The 21,183-nt window shown below is 40.1% G+C and overlaps 1 protein-coding gene across 2 annotated transcripts; it reads left to right on the forward strand.

Annotated features, from left to right (window-relative positions):
• Positions 1–206: 206 nt before the first annotated feature.
• On the forward strand, positions 207–20,093 carry ctdspla (CTD (carboxy-terminal domain, RNA polymerase II, polypeptide A) small phosphatase-like a). Of its 2 annotated transcripts, XM_062985386.1 has the most exons (8): positions 207–294; positions 10,418–10,575; positions 12,563–12,595; positions 14,844–14,945; positions 17,601–17,657; positions 18,214–18,306; positions 18,521–18,706; positions 19,673–20,093. In XM_062985386.1, exons 1-8 carry the CDS (start codon positions 219–221, stop codon positions 19,796–19,798), a joined length of 831 nt encoding a protein of 276 aa, XP_062841456.1. In that variant the 5' UTR covers positions 207–218; the 3' UTR covers positions 19,799–20,093. The 2 variants fall into 2 exon arrangements, with proteins under 2 accessions (XP_062841456.1, XP_062841457.1); XM_062985387.1 differs by lacking the exon at positions 12,563–12,595.
• Positions 20,094–21,183: the final 1,090 nt, after the last annotated feature.

Here is a 21,183-nt window from a genome sequence, read left to right on the forward strand (position 1 = left end):
GTCGGTTTAGATTTGATCGGGGACAGAACGGTACACGGAGGTGTGGATGGTGTGTGGATGGTGTGTGTATATTGGGACAGCCTCGACTAGCAGCAGCGCTTCTTCTTCAACATCAACTTCATCATCATCATCATTATTATTATTATTAACATCAAAATAAACCTGCGAGCGAACGAAGGACTTTAAAGATAAAATATTAAATAAGAAATCCTGTTTCCATGGACAACACGTCCATCATTACACAGGTTGCAAATCCAAAGGAGGAGGAAATCAATTCATCTAGTCTAGAAAAAGGTAAGAGATGATTTTATACACAGTGGTGAGGATCAGGATTTAGTTTAATTTAATCTGGTGTTTATTTATGACATCTAAATAAACTAAATATTCATAAAAATAGTATAAGATAAATTAGGGACAGTAACGGTATTTCACTGTACATGTACAGTGTGTTTTATTTTGGTTAAATAAACACATTTACTCAGTAACTGCATGATTACAACAACAAAAACAAAACATAATAATAATAATAGTAATAACAATGATAACATACAATGTATACACACTTGCTTATCCATTATTATCATTATTATTATTATTATCATTATTTTTAGCATTATTTAAACTAGTGTTCTTGTATTCCTATATCTATATAAATATATATATATATATATATATATATATATATATATATATATATATATATATATATAAAAAAAAATATATATATATATATATATATATACATATATACATTTATATAATTCACTTATATAACAACATCAAAAACTATAACAAATATATTAAAATCACCATTTCAATATTTTTACTAATATATTCAACCTTTTTAATAATAATACTATTGAAATGTGATTATTCTGAGTTTAGAGAACAGAATTTTACAACAGCCAATCCACCTTCTCCATGTTTTTGACAGTGACAACAAATAGTATCACAATAGTAAACAGGCTCAGGCACACACACACACACACACACACACACACACACACACACACAGTTTCTTTAAATGTTACCACGTACATGCAGTCAGGCTCATGTTTATTTAAACTGGATTAGGTGTATAAGAGATGCATTATGTGCAGCACTCACATTTTCCACACAGTGTCTCATAAACTAGTCCTAGACTCATGTTTAGGTTGCTTTATACTGTACACACACACACACACACATACACAAACATGCCTGAGACGAATACGGATGTCCTCATTAATGGGAGGGAAAGAGCCTCTAGGGTTTTAAATAGTATCAGTTGCAGTAATTGCATGCACAGATTTTAATGAGATTGATGCTACAAGCTTGTAAAGATCTAGGTGGTATTTCAAGTACAGAATAAAAAAACTGCTTCTATCATCTAATACTGGTGCTATTGCAGTGATTTACAATGTGCAATTAAGAAAGTACAGTTCTAATGAAACTGGATCAGTGGCATAATTGTTTGTGTATTGTGCAGAGGTAGAACTTTAAGAACATCCAAGAATCCAAGAGATGCATGACTTCTTAAATGAGAGGCAGTTTGGGTCATAAAGCTGAGTTCTGTCCTGGCTCAATACAGAAAATTTACCTCCTAACACATTTTCTGCTTCAAAACAGGATTTTTCCTTTTCAAGTGCTTGAATTCTGAATAAACTATCATAAGCCAGAGCACGTCTATCAGTGCTGTTCTGGTACCACTTTAGTCTTTCTTATTTAATTAGGCTAAGAAGTGTGAGTGTTAATGGACATCAGTCTTAAAGACGAGCCCCTCGTGTAATAAAAATCATTTTTAAGCTCGGGTTCGGAGGTGAGTGTGGTTGTATTATTAGTGACCCATCACTTGTAAGCAAGGAAGTGTGTGTAACAGATCTACATCATGTTTCCAAACACGTCCCTGGTGTGTGTGTGTGTGTGCGTGTTTATAGATTTTCTTGGCATACATTATGGATGGGATTTGATGAGGTTAACATCAGGAACTCATTGCTCAGGGTTTTGGAATGAGGGAGTGATAAATATGGATCGGTGTGTAGAGTTGCAGCATTGTGGTAGCCGAGGCATGTTGGGCTACATAATGTCAGAGATCAGAGATGCACACTGGTATTTTCCTGATTATTGGAAATAATTTAGGGTTAGATACACATACGTTATTTCATTCTTTTGTATTTGCTGTCTATTTATTTAATTTGACCAACTGCTTTATGGATACCCGGAGAACGCTAACACTGTCTACCATAGTACCTCCTGATAACCTGGGTGAATGAGGCATGGACCATTCATTTTTTGATGGGTTGGGTTGGGTATCTCAGCCCCAGGAAAAGTAAACTTTGATGCATAACCTACAACAAGATTCTGTAGACATTTGGTGTGAAAAAACACGACTACCCTGCACAAAGCTTTGACCTCAACACCATCCATCACTTTTAGGATGAATTGAAATGGACCTTAAAAAATATACTGCCCAACATCAGTGCCTGACTGTTTTTTTGGCTGAATAGGAGTAAATCCTTGCTGTCATTGTCCAAAATCTAATAAATATTCTACCTGAAAGAGTAAAGAGTAGTAGTGCTCATGATTTTGTCACATATGAATGTGATCTGGGTGTCTGTATACTTTTGGTCATGTATGTATACTGTGTGATTGTAAAAGTATAGACACAAATTTATATATTTTGTTGATTTTGTGAATTAAAGGAAGTAAAAACAAATAATATTTGTGGCATGTGCAAAAGATATAACCAGCAACCAGCCAGCTAGGAGTCTGACTATTGTTGTTTTGGGATTTTTTGTATTGATTTCTTGGATCAACCAAACAGTTTTTCTATTACCCTAGTGTGCAATGTTTCCAGTGCCACTGGCTGCCACACATTCCCATTTGTTTACCAAGTTGTCAGGTTGTTTTTTAAATGCTGCTTGTTTTTCTACCTGTAACTAATTATCTGTAGAGGAAAAAGACTTCTCTGATTGAGTTTAAGGGTGAAATATAATGCAGTGCAGTGTGCCTCGCATCGTATAGCATTACAAGCAGCTTTGCTCAGATACCATTTAATCAGGTATCTCCGGGTGAGCTGTTTAATGTAATGTAATAAGATTACTAAGCAGCTGAGCTTGGTTTTTGTTGTCCCAGTGCGGTGCACTCTGCCCCCTTGTAAAAGCCAGCGTGGTATCTACATCATGCTGAATCAGATTTCACAGAGGAAATCCCTCCACTTGTGTTTCCCGTGATAATCACAGGCCGAAGCATATGGTGGTGCTTCATTTAACTCTGTAAGTCTTTGCGAACTGAGTAAATATGTCTCTTTCCTGCTGTTCTGCTTTAATTAGTTGGTTATATAAATAATATTAGGAATGTGGGTATTATTAAAAGGTAAATATTTAAGCATCCCAAGCGGTGGCAGCATATTTTTATTATTAGCTGTGTTGGGGCTTGATCCAGGAACCTTCTGATCGATAGTTCAGTACCTTAAGCTCTAAGCTACTACTGTTCGATGACGTTTGTCATTATTATCATCATTATTATGATTATTATTGTCAGCCATAGTACAGTGGCCCGGCAGCCAAGAGGGTTAAGGGTCTTGCATGGCAGAGCCAGGATTTGATCCCATACCCTTCCAGTTGAAAGCCCACAGTTATTAAATGAATACTAAGATCTGTTTGAATATGCAACGGTTTGATTGACTAGTTTTTACCATGTTTTAATTGAGCATTTTTAATTCATTATTACCATGAAACATCTTATTTCACTCTCCTCTGCTTTCACCAGTTCTTGACCCTTAACCTTGACCAAATTAAAGCGGCGACTGATTCATTTCTGAGTCTCGCAGCACCGCTGCTGAATCATTTCTCTTTATTGCAGAAATACATTGGGAATAGAGCGGTTCTATACACAGAGGTGCAAGTGTGGGTGAAAGCCTGAATAACTTCACATTCACTCGTGCCATGCAATCAGATCCTGTTTGCTAGTGCTTTACCACTAATGATTGGTTTCTTATACTGAGCGTTTCTGATGATTGTGCCATGTTTGCGTAATCATCCGACTTTTAGCTGGAGGAGCAGTCGATTCTATCTCCAGCGCCGCGTCGAGTTGATCTGGAGTTGAATTCAGGCCCGAGGATGAACATGATTAGGAATGCACCTCTGGGAATCCAGCAGCAATCCTCTGCTTGCCATGTTCCCCACCTCGTGGTTTTTAACCTGTATTTAATGATAGCACACAGCACGAACGAGTGCAGTCTCTACCAGCGGAGGATTAATTGAGCGCCTGGTGAACGGGAGACTGTCAAAACAGATCAATAGCCCTGCTGGAGGCCGACTGGGATGTGCTGTAATAAAGGACGCTCTGCAGAGAACTGAGATTCATAGCTTCCTACTTTCATATGTTTCTACATTAACATGTTATTAAATAAATAGGGCTGCGCAGCTCATGCAATCCCATCTTATATTACCTTTTTTGTGATTAAACAATTTAGCGTGACAAATAGGAGGGGAAATTTAAGAAATCTAAAGGGTGCAAATATTTTTCTCCCCAGCATTGCATTTTTTACTTGTGTTTCACATTAGATTCACATGGTTCAGATGTGAATCCTTTTATAAATATCCACTATGGTGGACTGGCTTCTCTAAACTGCTTATAAATACAGTAAGTAGGTGAATGCACTGTGATGGACATTCAACCTACACCATGATGTAGCCTTCATTGGTGTCCAGTGTTCCTTGGTGTTCCGTAGACTCACTGCGACCTACACTAGGAAAAAAAGTGGTTTCTCTGTCACATTATAACAACCAATCTGGGAAAGTCTGCAGCCCACAGTTGTTATGCATCCCATGCAGTATTATTTGCCAGGCCAATGCATTTACAACCAGTAGACAGGAATTAGCCACCAGCTCCTGACCACAGCTGACCAGAGCAAATGCTTTTTATATTGCACCACTTACAAACTGAAGTATTTGATTTGTTTTATTCCATGCCAACCAAGATACACTGGAAATTCACACTTTGGTCAGGTAAAATGATGGCCAGATGCCCGGCTGAATATTATGTTGTTTTTATCCTGTTAGGGTGTGTGTGTGTGTAAGCGAGAGTCACTATGGTGTATTTTTAAATCGCCAGTGCAGGGGCTTACAGTATTTAGAGATCAGGGAGATCTATTTAATGGTGAGTGTGTCTCTAGGGAAGTTTTCTGGGATATAAGTGTGTGTGTGTGTGTGTGTGTCTATGTATAAAGAGTGATTACTTTCTTGTAATAATTTAGAAATGTTTCCACCTCACCTGCTTCAAATTAAGACTATCGATTGCAATAACTAATCAAAATAAATAATACAATGTTCAGAATAATAACAACATTGGTAGCAATTTTTTATTCCTGAATAACCTCTCTCCATGTCTTCCTCCTCCTCCTCCTTCGTTCTCCCTCTAAACACTGTGGGCTGATCTCACTGCTGTGTTGCATAACAAGCCCGGATAGTCACATCTCCCATATAACCGCTCATCAGGCACGCTGCCTGTAATCCCGCCCTGCCCCTTTTTTCATCCCGCGCTCTGGAATGGCGCTCACGTGGCCTCGGGAACCGAGATCTGCGCGGCGTGACAGAGACTCCGTCTAACCGTGAAGGACACTGTGTGTTAGCAGTCATATTTTTTAACGCGACTGATGTTGAGATGTGCACGCATGGAAGGTTCACATCCACTCCGTGTCACTGTGAATTAGCTTCGCTGCCGGGCCTGGCGCCAGAGCAGAATATATAGTTGGCTGTCAGGATTCTCTAAATAGTGCAAAATGATATAGCAAATTTTGGAAAGGAGAAATGGTGATGACCTACCTGAGCATTATCTTAAATAACAAAAGCATTTAAAGGCAAAACTAATGTTTATTTTATGTCACTCCAGCGCACAAGACAGCTGCAATGTTGTGTAAGTAGTGAAGGAATACACAGAGCATAGTGTGAAAATCCACTGTGGCCTTTGAGTGGCTGAGGAAATCACCCGTCTGTAGTCTGTTCTGTTTTCTGTCTCGTGAAACAGGGAGAAGAACAACATGCTTGCAGACCTCAGTTAGCCGAGTTTATGTATGCTAGACTGAACTCAGTTGTTTCCTCCCTCTTACATCATCCACTAACAGGTCAACTGCTCGCTGTGTCTCGAATGCACAATAAAATGTGGAGTAGAAATGAGCAGTCGTTTAGAACCACTGAGATCATTTTTGGTGAGAGATGTGAGTGTGTGAATGTATGTATGCTGTATGTTGCTCACATGTATTTAGTGGTAAGGAGTGTGAATACTTTTGCTCAGATAGGTGATTGTCTGCATTCAAGTATGTATTTGGTTGCAGTGTGAATACCTTTGCTCAGATAGGTGATTGTGTGTGTGCAAGCATGTTTTTGGTGATAGGGGTGTGAATACTTTTGTTCAGATAGGTGATTGTGTGCATTCAAGTATGTATTTAATGGTGGAGAGTGTGAATACTTTTGCTCAGATAGGTGATTGTGTGTGTGCAAGCATGTATTTGGGTACCTTAAATTGTGAAATATTGAGAAAAGCCTTTCACTGTTTGACCTTTTCAGAATAAAGCTTGGAGGCTTTTTACATTATTTAAACACCTTTATATTTCTTCGCACCATTAATATTCCACTCCGCCACACACACACATGACCCCACCCTGACCCCTGATGCCCCACTCTCTCTCCAAGAGACCTCCAGCCCCTCACCTGTCTCTCTTTCATCATTTCTGTTGTAAGCGCTCACACAGCTCCTCGTGTGCCCTCTGCTTTAGTAACCCTCGCTGTACGTCCCACAGCAGAACCGAGACCCTGGTTATTTTCCACTTGGTATTTTTCCCCGCTGTTGGTAGGGAGCTTATTATCGTTTCCTGTCAGGAATGTGAGGAATTTCCTGTGTTTCCACTCCTTCTGCCCCTGAAAGAGGCCCAGCCCATGTGTGTGACGGCCCAGCATCACGTTACCTCTTCTACAGTGTGGGAAATGCTTCCGTCCCAAACATCAAATGTTGTTTTTCTACCGGTGTGCTGCAGGCGTATATGTAATTACAGTATGTGCAATGCTACTAATAATAGAGGGCAGCGATTTGTACAACCACATTTTATTTACTTCTTAACAATGTAAAATCATAATGTAATTATTAATAATGTAATAATTTTGCAACATTCTGCACATCATGCTTGAATGCAAAAAATGGTTTAGTCCTTTATATACAAGGTGGGTTGATGTTTAGCAAAAATGCATCAGGAAATTTGTAAAATGAGCAATTTCAAGAATTTAACGTATTGTACCCTCTACAGTGCATAATATCAACAAAATATTTGGAAAATATGGAGAAATCTCTATGTGTAAAAGGCACCAAAATTTTTTTTAAATCTCTGGCATGCTTTCTATGAAGGAAATTACACCTGAGCTTGGAGATATGAGCTTCTGAGGACTCAAGATCATTTAAAATCGAGCTTTCTGAACATTTGTTGGTATTCCTGTAATGCCAACCAATATTGGCGCAACACTAGCTGCAGGTCTGTGCTTCAGTCTGCATGATTGCGTAATCAGAGATTGCGGGTGCTAGACTGGGAGTCCAGAGTCCACACTGACTGCACGTCTTTGGAAAACCAACGCAGCTACAGACAACAAACAGACAACACGCAGACAAGCTACAGGAATCGAACCCAGGCCCTTCTTGCCGTTAGACGACAGTGCCACCCACTGCGCCACCGTGCCGCCCCACATTCTTTACAGTAAACATATTATTGCATATTTTTCTCTGTTGTTTGTGTTTTGGGCGAGACAGAAGCGGAGAGAATAGCATTAGCATGCACGCTGATTCCAAACACATTCCTGCGGCCAGCCAAAGAATATGTTTTTAAGTTTGTGTGTGTGTGTGTGTGTGTGTGTGTGTGTGTGTTTTCTAGTCCCGTGTTGTTTGTGATTTTAGAAAGCACACTTTGTATTGGCGCTGGAGCAGGTAGGAGGCCGGACTGAGCAGAAGCGTTTCCACACTGGCTGTTGTCCTCCACGCCCACTTTCTCCTCAGTTGCCCTGTTCTCTTTATTTATCTCGTTACTTCTCATCCTCTCATCATTCTCCTCATTCCTCTTAGCTTTCCTCATTGTTCCTCCTCACTCACATCATTCCTCCTCAGTCTCCTCATTCCTCCTCATTCTCGTCATTCCTCCTCATTCATCCTCACTCTTCTTATTTCTCCTCGTTCATTCTCACTCTCCTCATTCCTCCTCATTCACATCATTCCACCTCATTCTCCTCATTCCTTATCACTTACCTCGTTCCCTCTCCTTCTCCTCATTCCTCTTCACTTTCCTCCTCACTCACATAATTCCTCCTCATTCACATAACTCCTCCTAACTCTCCTCATTCCTCCTCATTCTTCCTCACTCTCCTCATTCACATCATTCCACCTCATTCTCCTCATTCCTCTTCACTTTCCTCCTCGCTCACATAATTCCTCCTCATTCACATCATTCCACCTCATTCTTCCTCACTTTCCTCATTCCTCATCACTCACTTCGTTCCCTCTCGTTCTCCTCATTCCTCTTGACTTTCCTCATTGTTCCTCCTCTCTCACATCATTCCTCCTCATTCACATCATTCCTTTTCACTCTCATCATTCCTCCTCATTGACGTTGTTCCTCATCACTTGTGTCATTCCTCCTTACTCTCCTTATTCCTCCACACTCACATCATTCTTCCTCACTTGCGTTGTTCCTCCTCACTCTCCTTATTGCTTCTCCACATTCCACTACATTCCACTCATTCCTCATCACTTACCTCATTCCCTCTCATTCTCCTTATTCTTTCTCTCACTTTGTTCCTCCTTACATCATTCTTCCTCACTCGACGTTATTCCTCAGCACCTACCTCGTTCCCTCTCATTCTCCTTATTCCCCAGGATCCATGTTGCTGTGCATTTAGCAGTGCCACAATCTCCCACTGAATCCACTAAGAACACAACAGTTTGCATAATATTTTATTTGCATGGCCTGTAAAGCTCGTCTTGTCTCTCATACGAACGTGTTCAACATAACAAAGCCTTTGTGTGGCGCTTCCTCTGAGAATATTAGGTGTAGATTACGGCACATTAGCTGCTAAAAAGCATCTTTTTGTTAAGAGGCTCGATCAGCTTAATTAGTTTTATTGTGGTTCAGTGTTCAGACTACAAAGCAGGCAGGGCGTATTAGTAGTTTAGCAGTAGCAGCACAATTTTAAAATAATTCCAAAGAAAGATGTTTTGGATTAGAATTACTGAATGTAGTTTTAAAAAGAGTATTTAGAGTAACGACCCTTTACTTATTTTGATATTTTGACACCTCAAGTATGTGATTTCAGTTCATACAATTAAGACCACGGCTGCAGAAATAAATTCAATGGAAAAGCGTTTATGCCTGCGCTCAGGTGGCGCAGCGGTAAAAACACACGCTGGAACACCAGAGCTGGGATCTCGAGTACATCGTATTGAGTCTCAGCTCTGCCTGCCAGCTGGGCTGAGCAGCCACATGAACGTCGATTGGCCTGTTGTTCATATAGGGGCGGGTCATTAAGCCGGATAGGGACTCTCTCATAACTGATGCAACTACGACCTCTGCTGGCTGGTTGATAGCGCCTGCACAGAGGCGGGGAAAAGAGTGCAGATCGGGGTGTGTCTCTCCGTACACAGAGCTGATCAGCAGCTGATCTCGTCTAGTGTAGGTGAAAAGATGCATACGGCTACTGCCCACGTGTCGGAGGGGGCGTGGGTTAGCTTTGTTTTTCTCAAATCAGAGCCGGCATTAGTGGAGAGGAAGCATGACGCAATTGAGCAATAAAAAAAAAAAATAATAATAATAATGTTTTTTTATTAAGATTTTAGAGTTGCTGTTTACATGGGGTCTTTAATAATTCAGTCTGTGTGTACGAACCTGCACTGATTGTTAGCCATGCTCAAGGGTAACACAGAACTAAAATAAAATATAAAATCGGCACATTGGCACACGGCTCTGGTAGTACCGCAGTGCCGCGTCTGCACAGTATCTGTTTTAGAGGAGGGTTTGGGGAGTAGTCTTTACTGCAAGTTGCGTAACTTCTTTTCTTCGAACCCATTACTGTGACTAATGACATGCATACAGCTTCGCACAGATCACACATGAAGGATTAGTGTAAAGGTAACAGGACACCATGGAAACACCATGTGTACGGGTTAATACAGAGGGTCAGAAGGTTTACCCTCGAGCGTGGCGTTCCCACCGATAAACAACTGTTAAAGTTTTCTTAAGGTTTTTTTTTACTGGCGGTCGCAACTTGGTTGGAGTGAGTGAACCAGATGTGAGACAGCAGAGGTTTAGGTTACAGGGCAGGAAAGTGTGCAGTGATTGTGCAGATGTTTTGAGGCGCGCACTGACGGTTCTGTTCTGTGCTGTGGTGTGTTTTGCTCTGTGCAGTCGCCCAGACCAACAGCAGCCTAAAGAAACACCGGAGCAGGAGCATCTTCAGCCCCTTCTTCTGCTGCTTCCGCAACTACAATGTGGAGGCACCGGTTCAAAACGCCAAGCTGTGCACGCTGCCTCCACCTGCCGAGGAGAACGAAGGCTCTCCTAAGGTAAGAACAATAGGTGTGAATGTAGCAGGTGTAAATATTAGTTAGTAGTAACATCTCTCAGTTAAATTAAAATGCATGGGATCTAAAAAATAATAAAGATAATCTGACTGAATAACGAGGGAGTGTCCGACCTCAACTTTTCTCACAAAAAATGACAAGTATGCCAGACGGCTGCAGAGCAACTAACAGAGTTATGTAAATAAATTCTTATTGATTTTTAATTTGTATAAAGGTGCACAAAAGTTCGGGCTCATCAGGGACAGTAAGCTAAAACTGTGGTGACGTAATCATCGTAATCTCTGTCTAAGTAGTGCGTCTAAATAATCTGCCTTATGAGTTCAATGTCGCATTAGAATCCTCTCTACTGAGGCAGCTGATCAGGTAGGCAGCAAGGCAGCTCACTAGGTTTTCACACAGACCCTGTATTGTCATTTCAGCTGTATACAAGTACATATTGAAACGAAACAACGTTCCTCCAGAACCGTGGTGGACAGTTGTAGCCTAGCGGTTAAGGTACTGGGCTAGTAATTATAAAGTCACTGGTTCAAGCCCCACCACTGCCAGGTTGCACTGTATACTATCACTACTGTAAGTCGCTTTGGATAAAGGTGTCTGCTAAATGCCGAAAATGTAAATGTAAATGTGGTGCAACTCAGAACACAAGCGCAAACAATACAATATAAACATTGCAAACAAAAAGAGAAGTTGCAAGTACAAAGGGGAATTAAATATGTCCAAATTGTGGAGAAAATAGCAAAAACAAATGAAATTATAGCTTCAATTTTAAACTCTCTACATTTTACCACTTCAGTTTGGTCAGTCTGTGCTTTGTGTGAGTCCCTGTGAGTGATGTATTGCTGAGTGCCACCTCTGTTACCCCCTCCTCGCCTATCTTTTGGTTTCTCCTTCCCTCTCTGTCCCCCTCACACACATAAATGAAGTTTTTGTGGAGTTCGGCGAGCCCGTGCCCAGTTCTCCCATTCGCACTTCTTCACAAACATGCATGTGTGTGCCAAGGCAGGTACGCGCTGCTATAAATGGTCCGGAGTCGGATCGCGTTACTGACCGCTGTTTGTTTGCGAAGGCCTCATGGTCTGCAGAGGAATGTCCCACTGTTTTACAAGTGCACATGTCCAGAGTGAACCGTGTTTAGACCACCTACTGCATTTATACAAACCTGCTGAACCCTAAAACGTATGAAATCACCGTATGACCAAAAGTATTTGGACACCTGACAATGTTTATTTCAAAAAGTGACCTCTATGTGATTTTTAGCCCAAACAGCAGCAACTCTTCTGAGACGGCTTTTTGAAAAATGTTTAAGTATGTCTGTGGGAATTTGTGCCCATTCAGTCAAAAGAGCATTTGTATGGCTGGTCATGAAAGCCTTAATTGATGTTCCGGTTCATTCCAGAACTGTCAGGACTCTTTAAACCAAGCTTTTCTTCATGTCCTTATAGAGCTTGCTTTGTGTACAAGGGTACAGTCATACTGGAACAAAAAAGGGCCTTCCCTAAACTGTTGTTGCACATTTGGAAGCATATCACTGAGTGTTTATTATTGATTTATTACATCTGTTAGCAACAGTGTGGAGTGTAACTGAAACACATGAATTCTGTAATTAAAAGGGGTGTCCTAATAAATTACCTGCACCCCTAAGGTTGCCAGGTTTTTCCCGAGTAGAGCTTTCTTTATCATTTCAAAGCAATCTATTAAAAATGACTTGTTTTTAAGTCAGAAAATAATCAGTGCAGCGTAAAACTAAGCACACAGTGCTGCTAATAACAAGATTTGTTTTTTTATATTTATATTTCACTGACCACCACTTTAAGTACATTCTGAACATAAGCCCAAGCTTCGAATATTAATGTAAGCAATTTGATTTTTAATCTTTCAGTTCATGTGTCTTGATTTTCTGTGTAAGCTATAGTGTTGTTTTGTTTTTCTTTTTCTCCTTCCCTGTGTTCTCTCTGTGATTGTCTCTCAGTGTGATCAGGTCCAGAGCCTCCCCGTCCCCAGTGTATGTATGTCTTATTCACTTTACCCGCCTGCTTGTGCCTGCGTCTGAAAATAAGCTTGACTCTTTGTGTTTTTGCTCCTCACCCCCTTTCTTTCGGTAAACAAGCCTGTCTAAGCTCATAATGAACCGGTTCTGTGTAGGTACGCCCGTGGTTCTTTTATCTATTTAGTTATCTCGCTTACAAACTCTGGTTGAAATAAGGCACGTCTGATTTAAAATAATAAATAATCCTCGTGTCTGGTCACATTTCTCGTACGTCTGTGCGGGTGTCCTCCAGGTACTCTGGATTTCTTTCATGTCCCAAAAAATGCAGACAGCAGACTGGCTTCTCCAAAATACCCCTAGTAGTCAGTAATCTGTGATGGAACACGTTACAGATTCAACATGCCGTCCATTTCACGGTTGGAACGATGTAATGCAAAATCAAATCTACACAAATCGTCCCTCTCATTAAATAGACTTGCTCAGCTGTGACCATTTCAAAGAGACACTAACGGAACTGGGATAAACTGGGATGCACCACACGTTCCACATGATGAAATTTTGAAAACTCACTCATGCACTTTCCTTCATCTTGTGAGTAGGTTTTGGGATTCGTCCCATTCTGTTCCACAGTCTCCGGAATCTACTGGGACATGAAATTGAATTTGCTTTTACCCCGTTTAGCTCCTGTCTGATGAAATTAAACTTCCCACAACCTTATTAAGCAAACAGCATTACCACTCGGCACGGCTATTAGACCAATGAGTGGCTTGTTTTTAAAGCCTCGATTAGAAAATGCCACCGAAAATGCCCGTCTCCATCTATGGAGTAATAAATGACAAAATCAGTATGACTTTAGTTATTCTAATTGTATTATTACCTAATTTATTAAAATCAGAAACTCTTGGTGAAAAGTATGGACTAGTTTACCAAAGAATCAAAGTCTGAACTTTCCTAAGGCATATTTGATGCTTTCTTTTTTACCTTTGCACTTAATACAGGTTTAAACTGGTATTAGATCGAGTTTTATGCATAATCTGTCAAATCACTTATTCTTCTCAGTGACGCATGAATGCATGTGATATTGATTGACTGACATGATCCAGGCAAAGCAAAGTATGTTAGCATCACATGATTTATTTACTAAGAGGATGTTAACAGATAAAATAGGATTGGCGCATCCTTACTAATCGGCCTATAAAATATGTGTCATGTAAGCTGTTCATGTTAAAAATAGAGCTTTGCTGAACCTGCACATTTCTTACTAATTACAGAATAGACGATGTGATAGGACTCCCATTGTTAGAGCTGCTGGCACAGATAAAACAAGCAGCAAGCTATTGGCACGTCATCAGCTTTGCTACTTAACACAATCATGACTCTCTCTCTCACTCTCTCTCTCTCTCTCTCTCTCTCTCTCTATATATATATATATATATATATATATATATATATAACATCACTTTTCTATGTACATAGTCACCTTTCAGTTTTTCCCAGCGTGGTACCAACCTTTAATGCCATCAGCATGGTTGAGAGCATAGCCACTGATGCACTGCTGCTTTCACATCGTCATCACATGAAAATCTTCCTCCCCTTAAAGCGAAAAATGTGGAAATGAGATGGAGCTAAATCTGGACCATAAGCGTCTCTCAGTCTCTTAGACACGACCGATTACTACTCCTCCCACCCTCACTGTTTCCAACCAAAATATAACAATGCGGAAACTTTTTCAGAATCCCTTGTATATATAGACAGATACGCAAAGAGGTAATATGTGCTTACTGTTGGATATGTATACTGTATGAGTACTGGAATAATGAAGATAGTGCAGGATTGTATACAAACTGTGTGTGTGTGTGTGTGTGTGTGTGTGTGTTCACCCCCTGACTGCTGCCATCTGTCTGCTACCCAGGCTAGAGGACATTCTCACATTTTACCCAGTGCAGTCTAATTAATACAGTCCAATTGCTCTTAATCGGCAGAATTTGGCTCCGGAAAAGACCATTACTATAATCCGATTCATTCAGCCCTGCCTGAAACAATCAGAACTGCTCTTTCATAACACCAGGAGATAAAAACTGGAAGGAGAAAAGCAGGTCAATGTCAAGTGTGAAAAATAAGTGTGAAATCAAGCTGTCAGGGTTTGGACGGCACACTTCACACAGTAATAATGTTAAGTTTGCTTTATCCTTCATCTATATTCAGTGTTTGTCCTTTTCTTTCCTGCTGTCGTTTGGGCGCTTAATTTCTCCCCTGCCTTCAGTCTCCAGCCAAATACCTCCTGCCTGAAGTCAGCATCACCGACTACGGCAAGAACTGTGTGGTGATCGACCTGGATGAGACCCTGGTGCACAGCTCCTTTAAGGTACACACACCCACTTAAAGGTTGAATTCACATACCCGTAAGTTCAAGCTTTCGGGTTTGAGGCTCACTGGGGCTGCCAGCCTGGTTGAGTGCACATAAACGATTGGCCGTGTCTGATGGAGGAAAGGTCGAATAGGGTGTCATTACCACATGAGCGTCATTGCAGGGCTGAGAATGGTCCACCACCCAAACATTATCTGATCAGTGGGGACCCTATAGGGGTCACCTTTGATTGACACATAGGCTTCAAAGGGCTGAAACTTAGATATGAGTACAGCAACTCATGTCAGATGATTTTATGCACTTCTTCAATTGGTGTTCTGCTTTGTGGCTGAGCTGTTGTTGCTTCTAGAGATGTTACAGTAACTGCATTTGTGATTAATCTAGCAAACAGAAATCTGACTTGTTGTAAACAAAAATGACTTTGATGTTTTTAATGATGTTCCTTTTGTTTATTGATCTAAAAGTTGTGACAAACATGAAATAGCCGAGACAATCAAAATGAGGGGAGTTATTTTTTCACAGCACTGTAGTTGAGAGGTAAAAAGACAACATGTTAGTTTTTAAAGAACTCTTTAACAACAGCGTGTCCTTAAAATGTCCGTCGGCTCTTCTTGGAAAGGAGAAGGGAGGCGCTGGCTAAAAGAGAGGCCTGGAGAAAGGGTAGGAGCAAGGATTGCATGCCTTTGTACACACACTCACACTTACACACACACATACACACACCACATGCACAAATACACCCATTGTGCCTCCCACACACACTCTACATGAAAAGGTTGTACACTAGGGCGTGTCCGTCAGCACACTATACTGCAAACTTCAAACTTCTGCACCTTGTCTGCGGAAAACAGCTGCTGTTTGTTTGTTTGTAATGTTCCACTAAAGTACTCGATACGTCAACACGAGAATCAACAACTTTCTGACGCATGACGCAAGTACAAGTTTCAAAATGACAGAAGTTTTAAAAGTATAAACACTGAAATGTCAAATAACTTTAGAATCAACTATCATGAAAAAGCATTAAAACCTGTTATATTGGCAAAAAAACTGTGGGTGCCACACACACACACACACACACACACACAAGGTTCTAACCTCGGTCCCCAGGACCCTGGTGCTGTTCGGCACCTTTACTAGGTGTGCAACTGTGCCACCCATGTTATTATTGAAAAGCAGTAGTGTTTTATATATCTAATAAATGCATCAATATTATTTTTATCAGTTTATCTATTTCGTCTACAGCACAAAGGTGTTTTTTAATTCTTTGTTGCTTTAAAATGCTCATAAAGCTTTAAAAATTCATATTAGTGATCAAACATGCCAACTAATGCGAAGCTAAACCAACGTTAATCAAAGCTAAAGCAGAAAAGGTCAGTGATGGTGTACAGAACGCACTAATTGACAGTTAAACAGGGTGATGTGGGATTAAAGATGCAGCATCTTCCTGTCTGTCCTTAACACACCTTGAAAAACAAAATACTTAAAAGAAAGAGAAGGTTGCCATGTTCTGTGGCGAATGTATTTAAATAAAAAGTGTAATTTCTTTTTAATGTCTGATATTTGTAATGTCTTGTCTTTTATTAATTGATTGAGGCTGCATTTTGGGTCTATTTAGTTGAAGGTCAAACTGAAAATCAATACATAGCAAGGCACAACTGGATGAGTTTTAGAATAAAAAGTGATGATGATGATGATGCAGGATTATTCAATGAATTAGAGGAAAAAGTCATTTTTGTCCACCTAAAAGCGTTTACATTTGGGTCCGTTTGGAGCTAATTCTTGGTTAGGCTAATTGTTATTAATGCTTGAGTTATGCTAAGCTAAAGTTAAAGATGTGTCCATGTTTATAACCTGGTGTCCTTACTAGCTAAAACAACTGCAATTATTGAGTTATTATTGAGTTTATGAGTTATTTCAGTGTCTAGTTTTCTGATTGTCGAGACACCTCATGCATTTACCCGATAGTCCTCACACTCCCTCTGCTGGATGTCCTCAAAGTTTTGGCTTTATTAATAATCCAGCTCAGCATTGCATTAATGAAGTACTTCTGGATTTGAACAGCTAGTTAACAATTTTAATTACTATAATTTGAACTTCACAACTGACTTACAGTTTTCAATACTGCAAATTCACTAAGGCTTGTTTACTCTCAGCCCAACAATCTGGTACACCTGAAATCAAACAGCTGATAGTTTCAGGACCTGTTACCATTTAACCAGAACAAGAACATCACAAATTATATTTAATTACTTTATCTCTTGGATGGAATGGTGGCGTAGCAAGAAGGGCTTGGGTTTGATTCCCCTTTCAGTGTGAAGTTTGCATGTTCTCCCTGTGTTGTCCCTCAGGTTCCAAGACATGCAGTCTCTTATGTAATTAGGTTTTACTAATATATGATATTTGGTATTATTTGTACAGCCTGACATACGTAAGTCACGTTCTGAGAAGATTGTATTGAACTGTGTGTATTTTATATTTACCATTTTAACCCCAGTTAAAATCAATCCTGATCCCTCTGACCGAAACCCAAACTCCTCCAGCGCAAAAATGCCCTTAAAAGCATCGAAATTTCACTGTACTGTTACTGTAATATTCGTTGATGCTTTTTTGGCCAGTGCCGCTCATCTGTACCTCTTTATTCTTCTCATGCAGCCCATCAGCAATGCAGATTTTATTGTCCCAGTGGAGATTGATGGAACCATCCACCAGGTAACATGCAAATGATATTACACACCACAGAATGTCAAGAAGTGTCCTGTAATTGTCCATGTAGAGCACATTCACATTGATTCCTATTCACATGAACATGCACAGATTTTATGGATGGATGGATGGATGGATGGATGGATAGATAGATAGATAGATAACCTTAGCAGGTTCAGACACTGTTACATTAGTATGCTCTTAAAGTAAATTCTTTTAGGGGTGACCGACTGCCACTTTATATTATGTATAGAAATGACATTGTTTATGATGCTGTAATAAATATAGTACATGAGTAAAAGAGAGTGAATGTCACCATAAATTTTGTGTCCTAGTATTGATGGCTGTTACCTGGTTCAAGTAATCCAGGATAGGCTCTGTGCTTCAGGGTCAGCCTGTTCTTGATTACTTGTACTGGGTGGCAGTGACTGAACGTCCTATAGAGGAGAAAGTAAACGTGTGTGTATGTGTGTGTGTATCCAGTATCCATGATGTGTGATATAGTGTTTATAAAGTGTGCTCCTAATTATGCTGTATAGAAAATGTATAGCGTGTTTTGCAGGTGTACGTATTGAAGAGGCCTCATGTGGATGAGTTTCTGCAGAAGATGGGTGAACTGTTCGAATGTGTGCTCTTCACAGCCAGCCTAGCGAAGGTAAATTCACACACACACACACAAACACATCTCAAATCTGAAAGCTTAATTTCATTTCTTTGTTTTTGGGTGTAATTACTGAAAAAGCGTTAACTCATATGATTATTAAATGCAGTTTCAGTATTCACTACACACCATGCACATGTAATTGAATAGTTGTGTTGTTTCGTATGAGCGACCAGTGAGTGTGTATTCTCTGTGTGTGTTTTTTCAGTATGCTGACCCCGTAGCGGACCTGCTCGATCGGTGGGGTGTGTTCCGCTCCCGTCTCTTCAGGGAATCCTGTGTTTTCCACAGAGGAAACTACGTCAAAGACCTCAGCCAGCTGGGCCGACAACTCAGCAAAGTCATTATTGTGGACAACTCGCCTGCCTCCTATATCTTCCACCCGGAGAACGCGGTAAATCCAGTTCTACACACTCAAACTTACAAACAAAGTGTTTTTATACAGTTAAGTGTGCCTACATTTAAGACGGATGTTTGGATGCACCTGACCACAATATGGACTAACACAGCAAAGGGTTTGAATGCTTTTGTAAATGAGAGGTTTAAAATTTTCAAAAACCCTTTAAAACATGTTTACCTTTGTCGTTATGCCTGATTGACTGAAGTGTAAACTGATGGGTAATAATGGTACTCATATCCATTCAAAATCAATGACCGACACTATTAAAAGTACAAAATGTCATAGGGTGTGAATATTTTCTGAATCCACTGTAGATACCAAGACAATATTTAGACAGTGTACATAACATTATTTAGTGTGTGTACATAGAAACAAATGTCACGCAAGTGTATAAATACAATTTCATTAAAACTTCCATATATGGATTCAAAGATATGCCTATATTCCTGTCTATAGACGTAAAGACACGCCCACTTAGAGTCGCTGTGTCTTCCATATATGGAGTCTATGACACATCATTTCCTTTTATATCCTGACTGTCTTTGGTCTGTGTCCTGCAAACAGATTGTATTGGTTTTAATGAGAACGTAGATACACGCTGACTTCGTTTATGTTTGGAATGGATACACGGCTATTAGTTCTTAGCATAGTATTTCTTAGTATTAGTATTAATATTTCTTACCAAGTACTGTGCTGACTCACAAATGGTTTTCTGTCCCTACATAAAGAATAACATGATGCCAGAAAAACACTCAAATGTCAACATAGTCAAATGTTACTGAGGTCTTTACCTGAGTATCTGTCTAATACATTATGATCAGGGCCATTCTGGGTCCGCAGCCCACCCAAAAGACACGGGGTGCAAACTAAGGGTCGAGATGATTCTTCTCCACTGAACTATTATGGGCATGGGTTTGGATTTGTTTCTGATCCTGGTGTACCTTGTGCTTTTATTCGCAGGTGCCGGTGCAGTCGTGGTTCGACGACATGACGGATACGGAGCTGCTGGATCTGCTGCCTCTGTTCGAGGGTTTGAGCCGAGAGGAGGACATTTACAGTGTGTTACAGAGTCTGAGGGCCAGGTAGCACTGGTACGACATCCCTGAGCCTAGACTGCTGTCTTCTTAGACATACTCGAACCTGCACCAGTCATCAGGACACGCCGTAGCCTTTAGAAGGCGCCAGTGGCTCACAGTGAAGGACAAAACGGACGTCAGCTAACTGGATGGACTCCATAAATGGATGGACGCTCGCCATGCTGTCTTTCAAGTTTATTGGACCATTCACCAACCGGAGACACTGGCAAGGATACTGTGTACATACTCCAATTTTCTAAACTTAAGAACCATAGGAATGAACACTAATAAATTTTTCTAAGGAAGTTTATTATCCAGAAGTTCTTTATATTTACCAGAATAAGGGACAAAACTCAGAAAACAAGCTACGAAGCGCTTCAGCTCTTCGGTTCATGCTATGCAGGCAGTCTTAAACACCAGTCGCTCCAACTGTGATTTTCTTTTCACCCAAAAAAGTGCCTTCTGACTTGTTTTTTTATAAACGTATTCTTTATGGCCAAAAATATGTGGACACCTGTGCATTGTGGGCTGTTACAGCCTTTTCAGAAAATAGTAATTCATTCGTAGCATTTGCCAGGTAGTTTATCCCAAAGGTATTTAATGGGGTTGAGATCGGGGCTCTGTGCAGGTCACTGGAGTTCCTCTATGAAACAAATTTAAAGGCGTATGTTGTATTTTATATTCCTATTAGCAAGGAGAGTGGGGTGTCTACATACTTTTGGTCATATAGTACATTAATACATTTTCTATGCTGCATACCTCCAATAATTTCCAAACCTTTTAATGCTGTAAACCCCTGTGGACATGTGAGAATTTATTTAAAATCCATGATGTATGACGAGGACTTTTCCTGACGTGCTGGTCTCCAGTCGTGTTAAAGAATCACTGATGGACGATTTAAGACTGATCAACTTTCTCTAGTCTTTAAAAAATGACATATTGTATTAAATGGAAAATAAATATAATATATTAAATTAAAATTATATTAATGGAAAATTTGATTTGCAAATATTATCCAAATGCAAAATGAATGAAGACACCTAACAAACTGTTAATCTTCAACTCAATTCAGTATGAGCATTTATCAGAATAAAAGTCACAGTCAGTATCACGAGTGGCTCACGTGTGAATAAAATGAAACCTACATACACAAGGTGGCACAAAGGAAAACCCAGAAACCACAGTTTGTTTTTTAATATCAATACCACACCCTGTAAAGTTTACAGTAAACATCGCCCACGGTCACTTTGGGTCCCTGTTGTTAAACAGAGCGGGAGCTCCTGGCAATTAATCGAAACACTACAGCTGAATGAAAGGTTTCGTTCCACCAAAAGGTGTGTGTGTAGGGGTTTATAGGTCCTTTATAGCTCATTGGGCATTTTCTGATGTAAGGTT

The sequence above is a fragment of the Trichomycterus rosablanca genome, chromosome 23 (assembly GCF_030014385.1).
Source record: "Trichomycterus rosablanca isolate fTriRos1 chromosome 23, fTriRos1.hap1, whole genome shotgun sequence".
In the NCBI taxonomy this organism is placed as follows: Eukaryota; Metazoa; Chordata; class Actinopteri; order Siluriformes; family Trichomycteridae; genus Trichomycterus; species Trichomycterus rosablanca.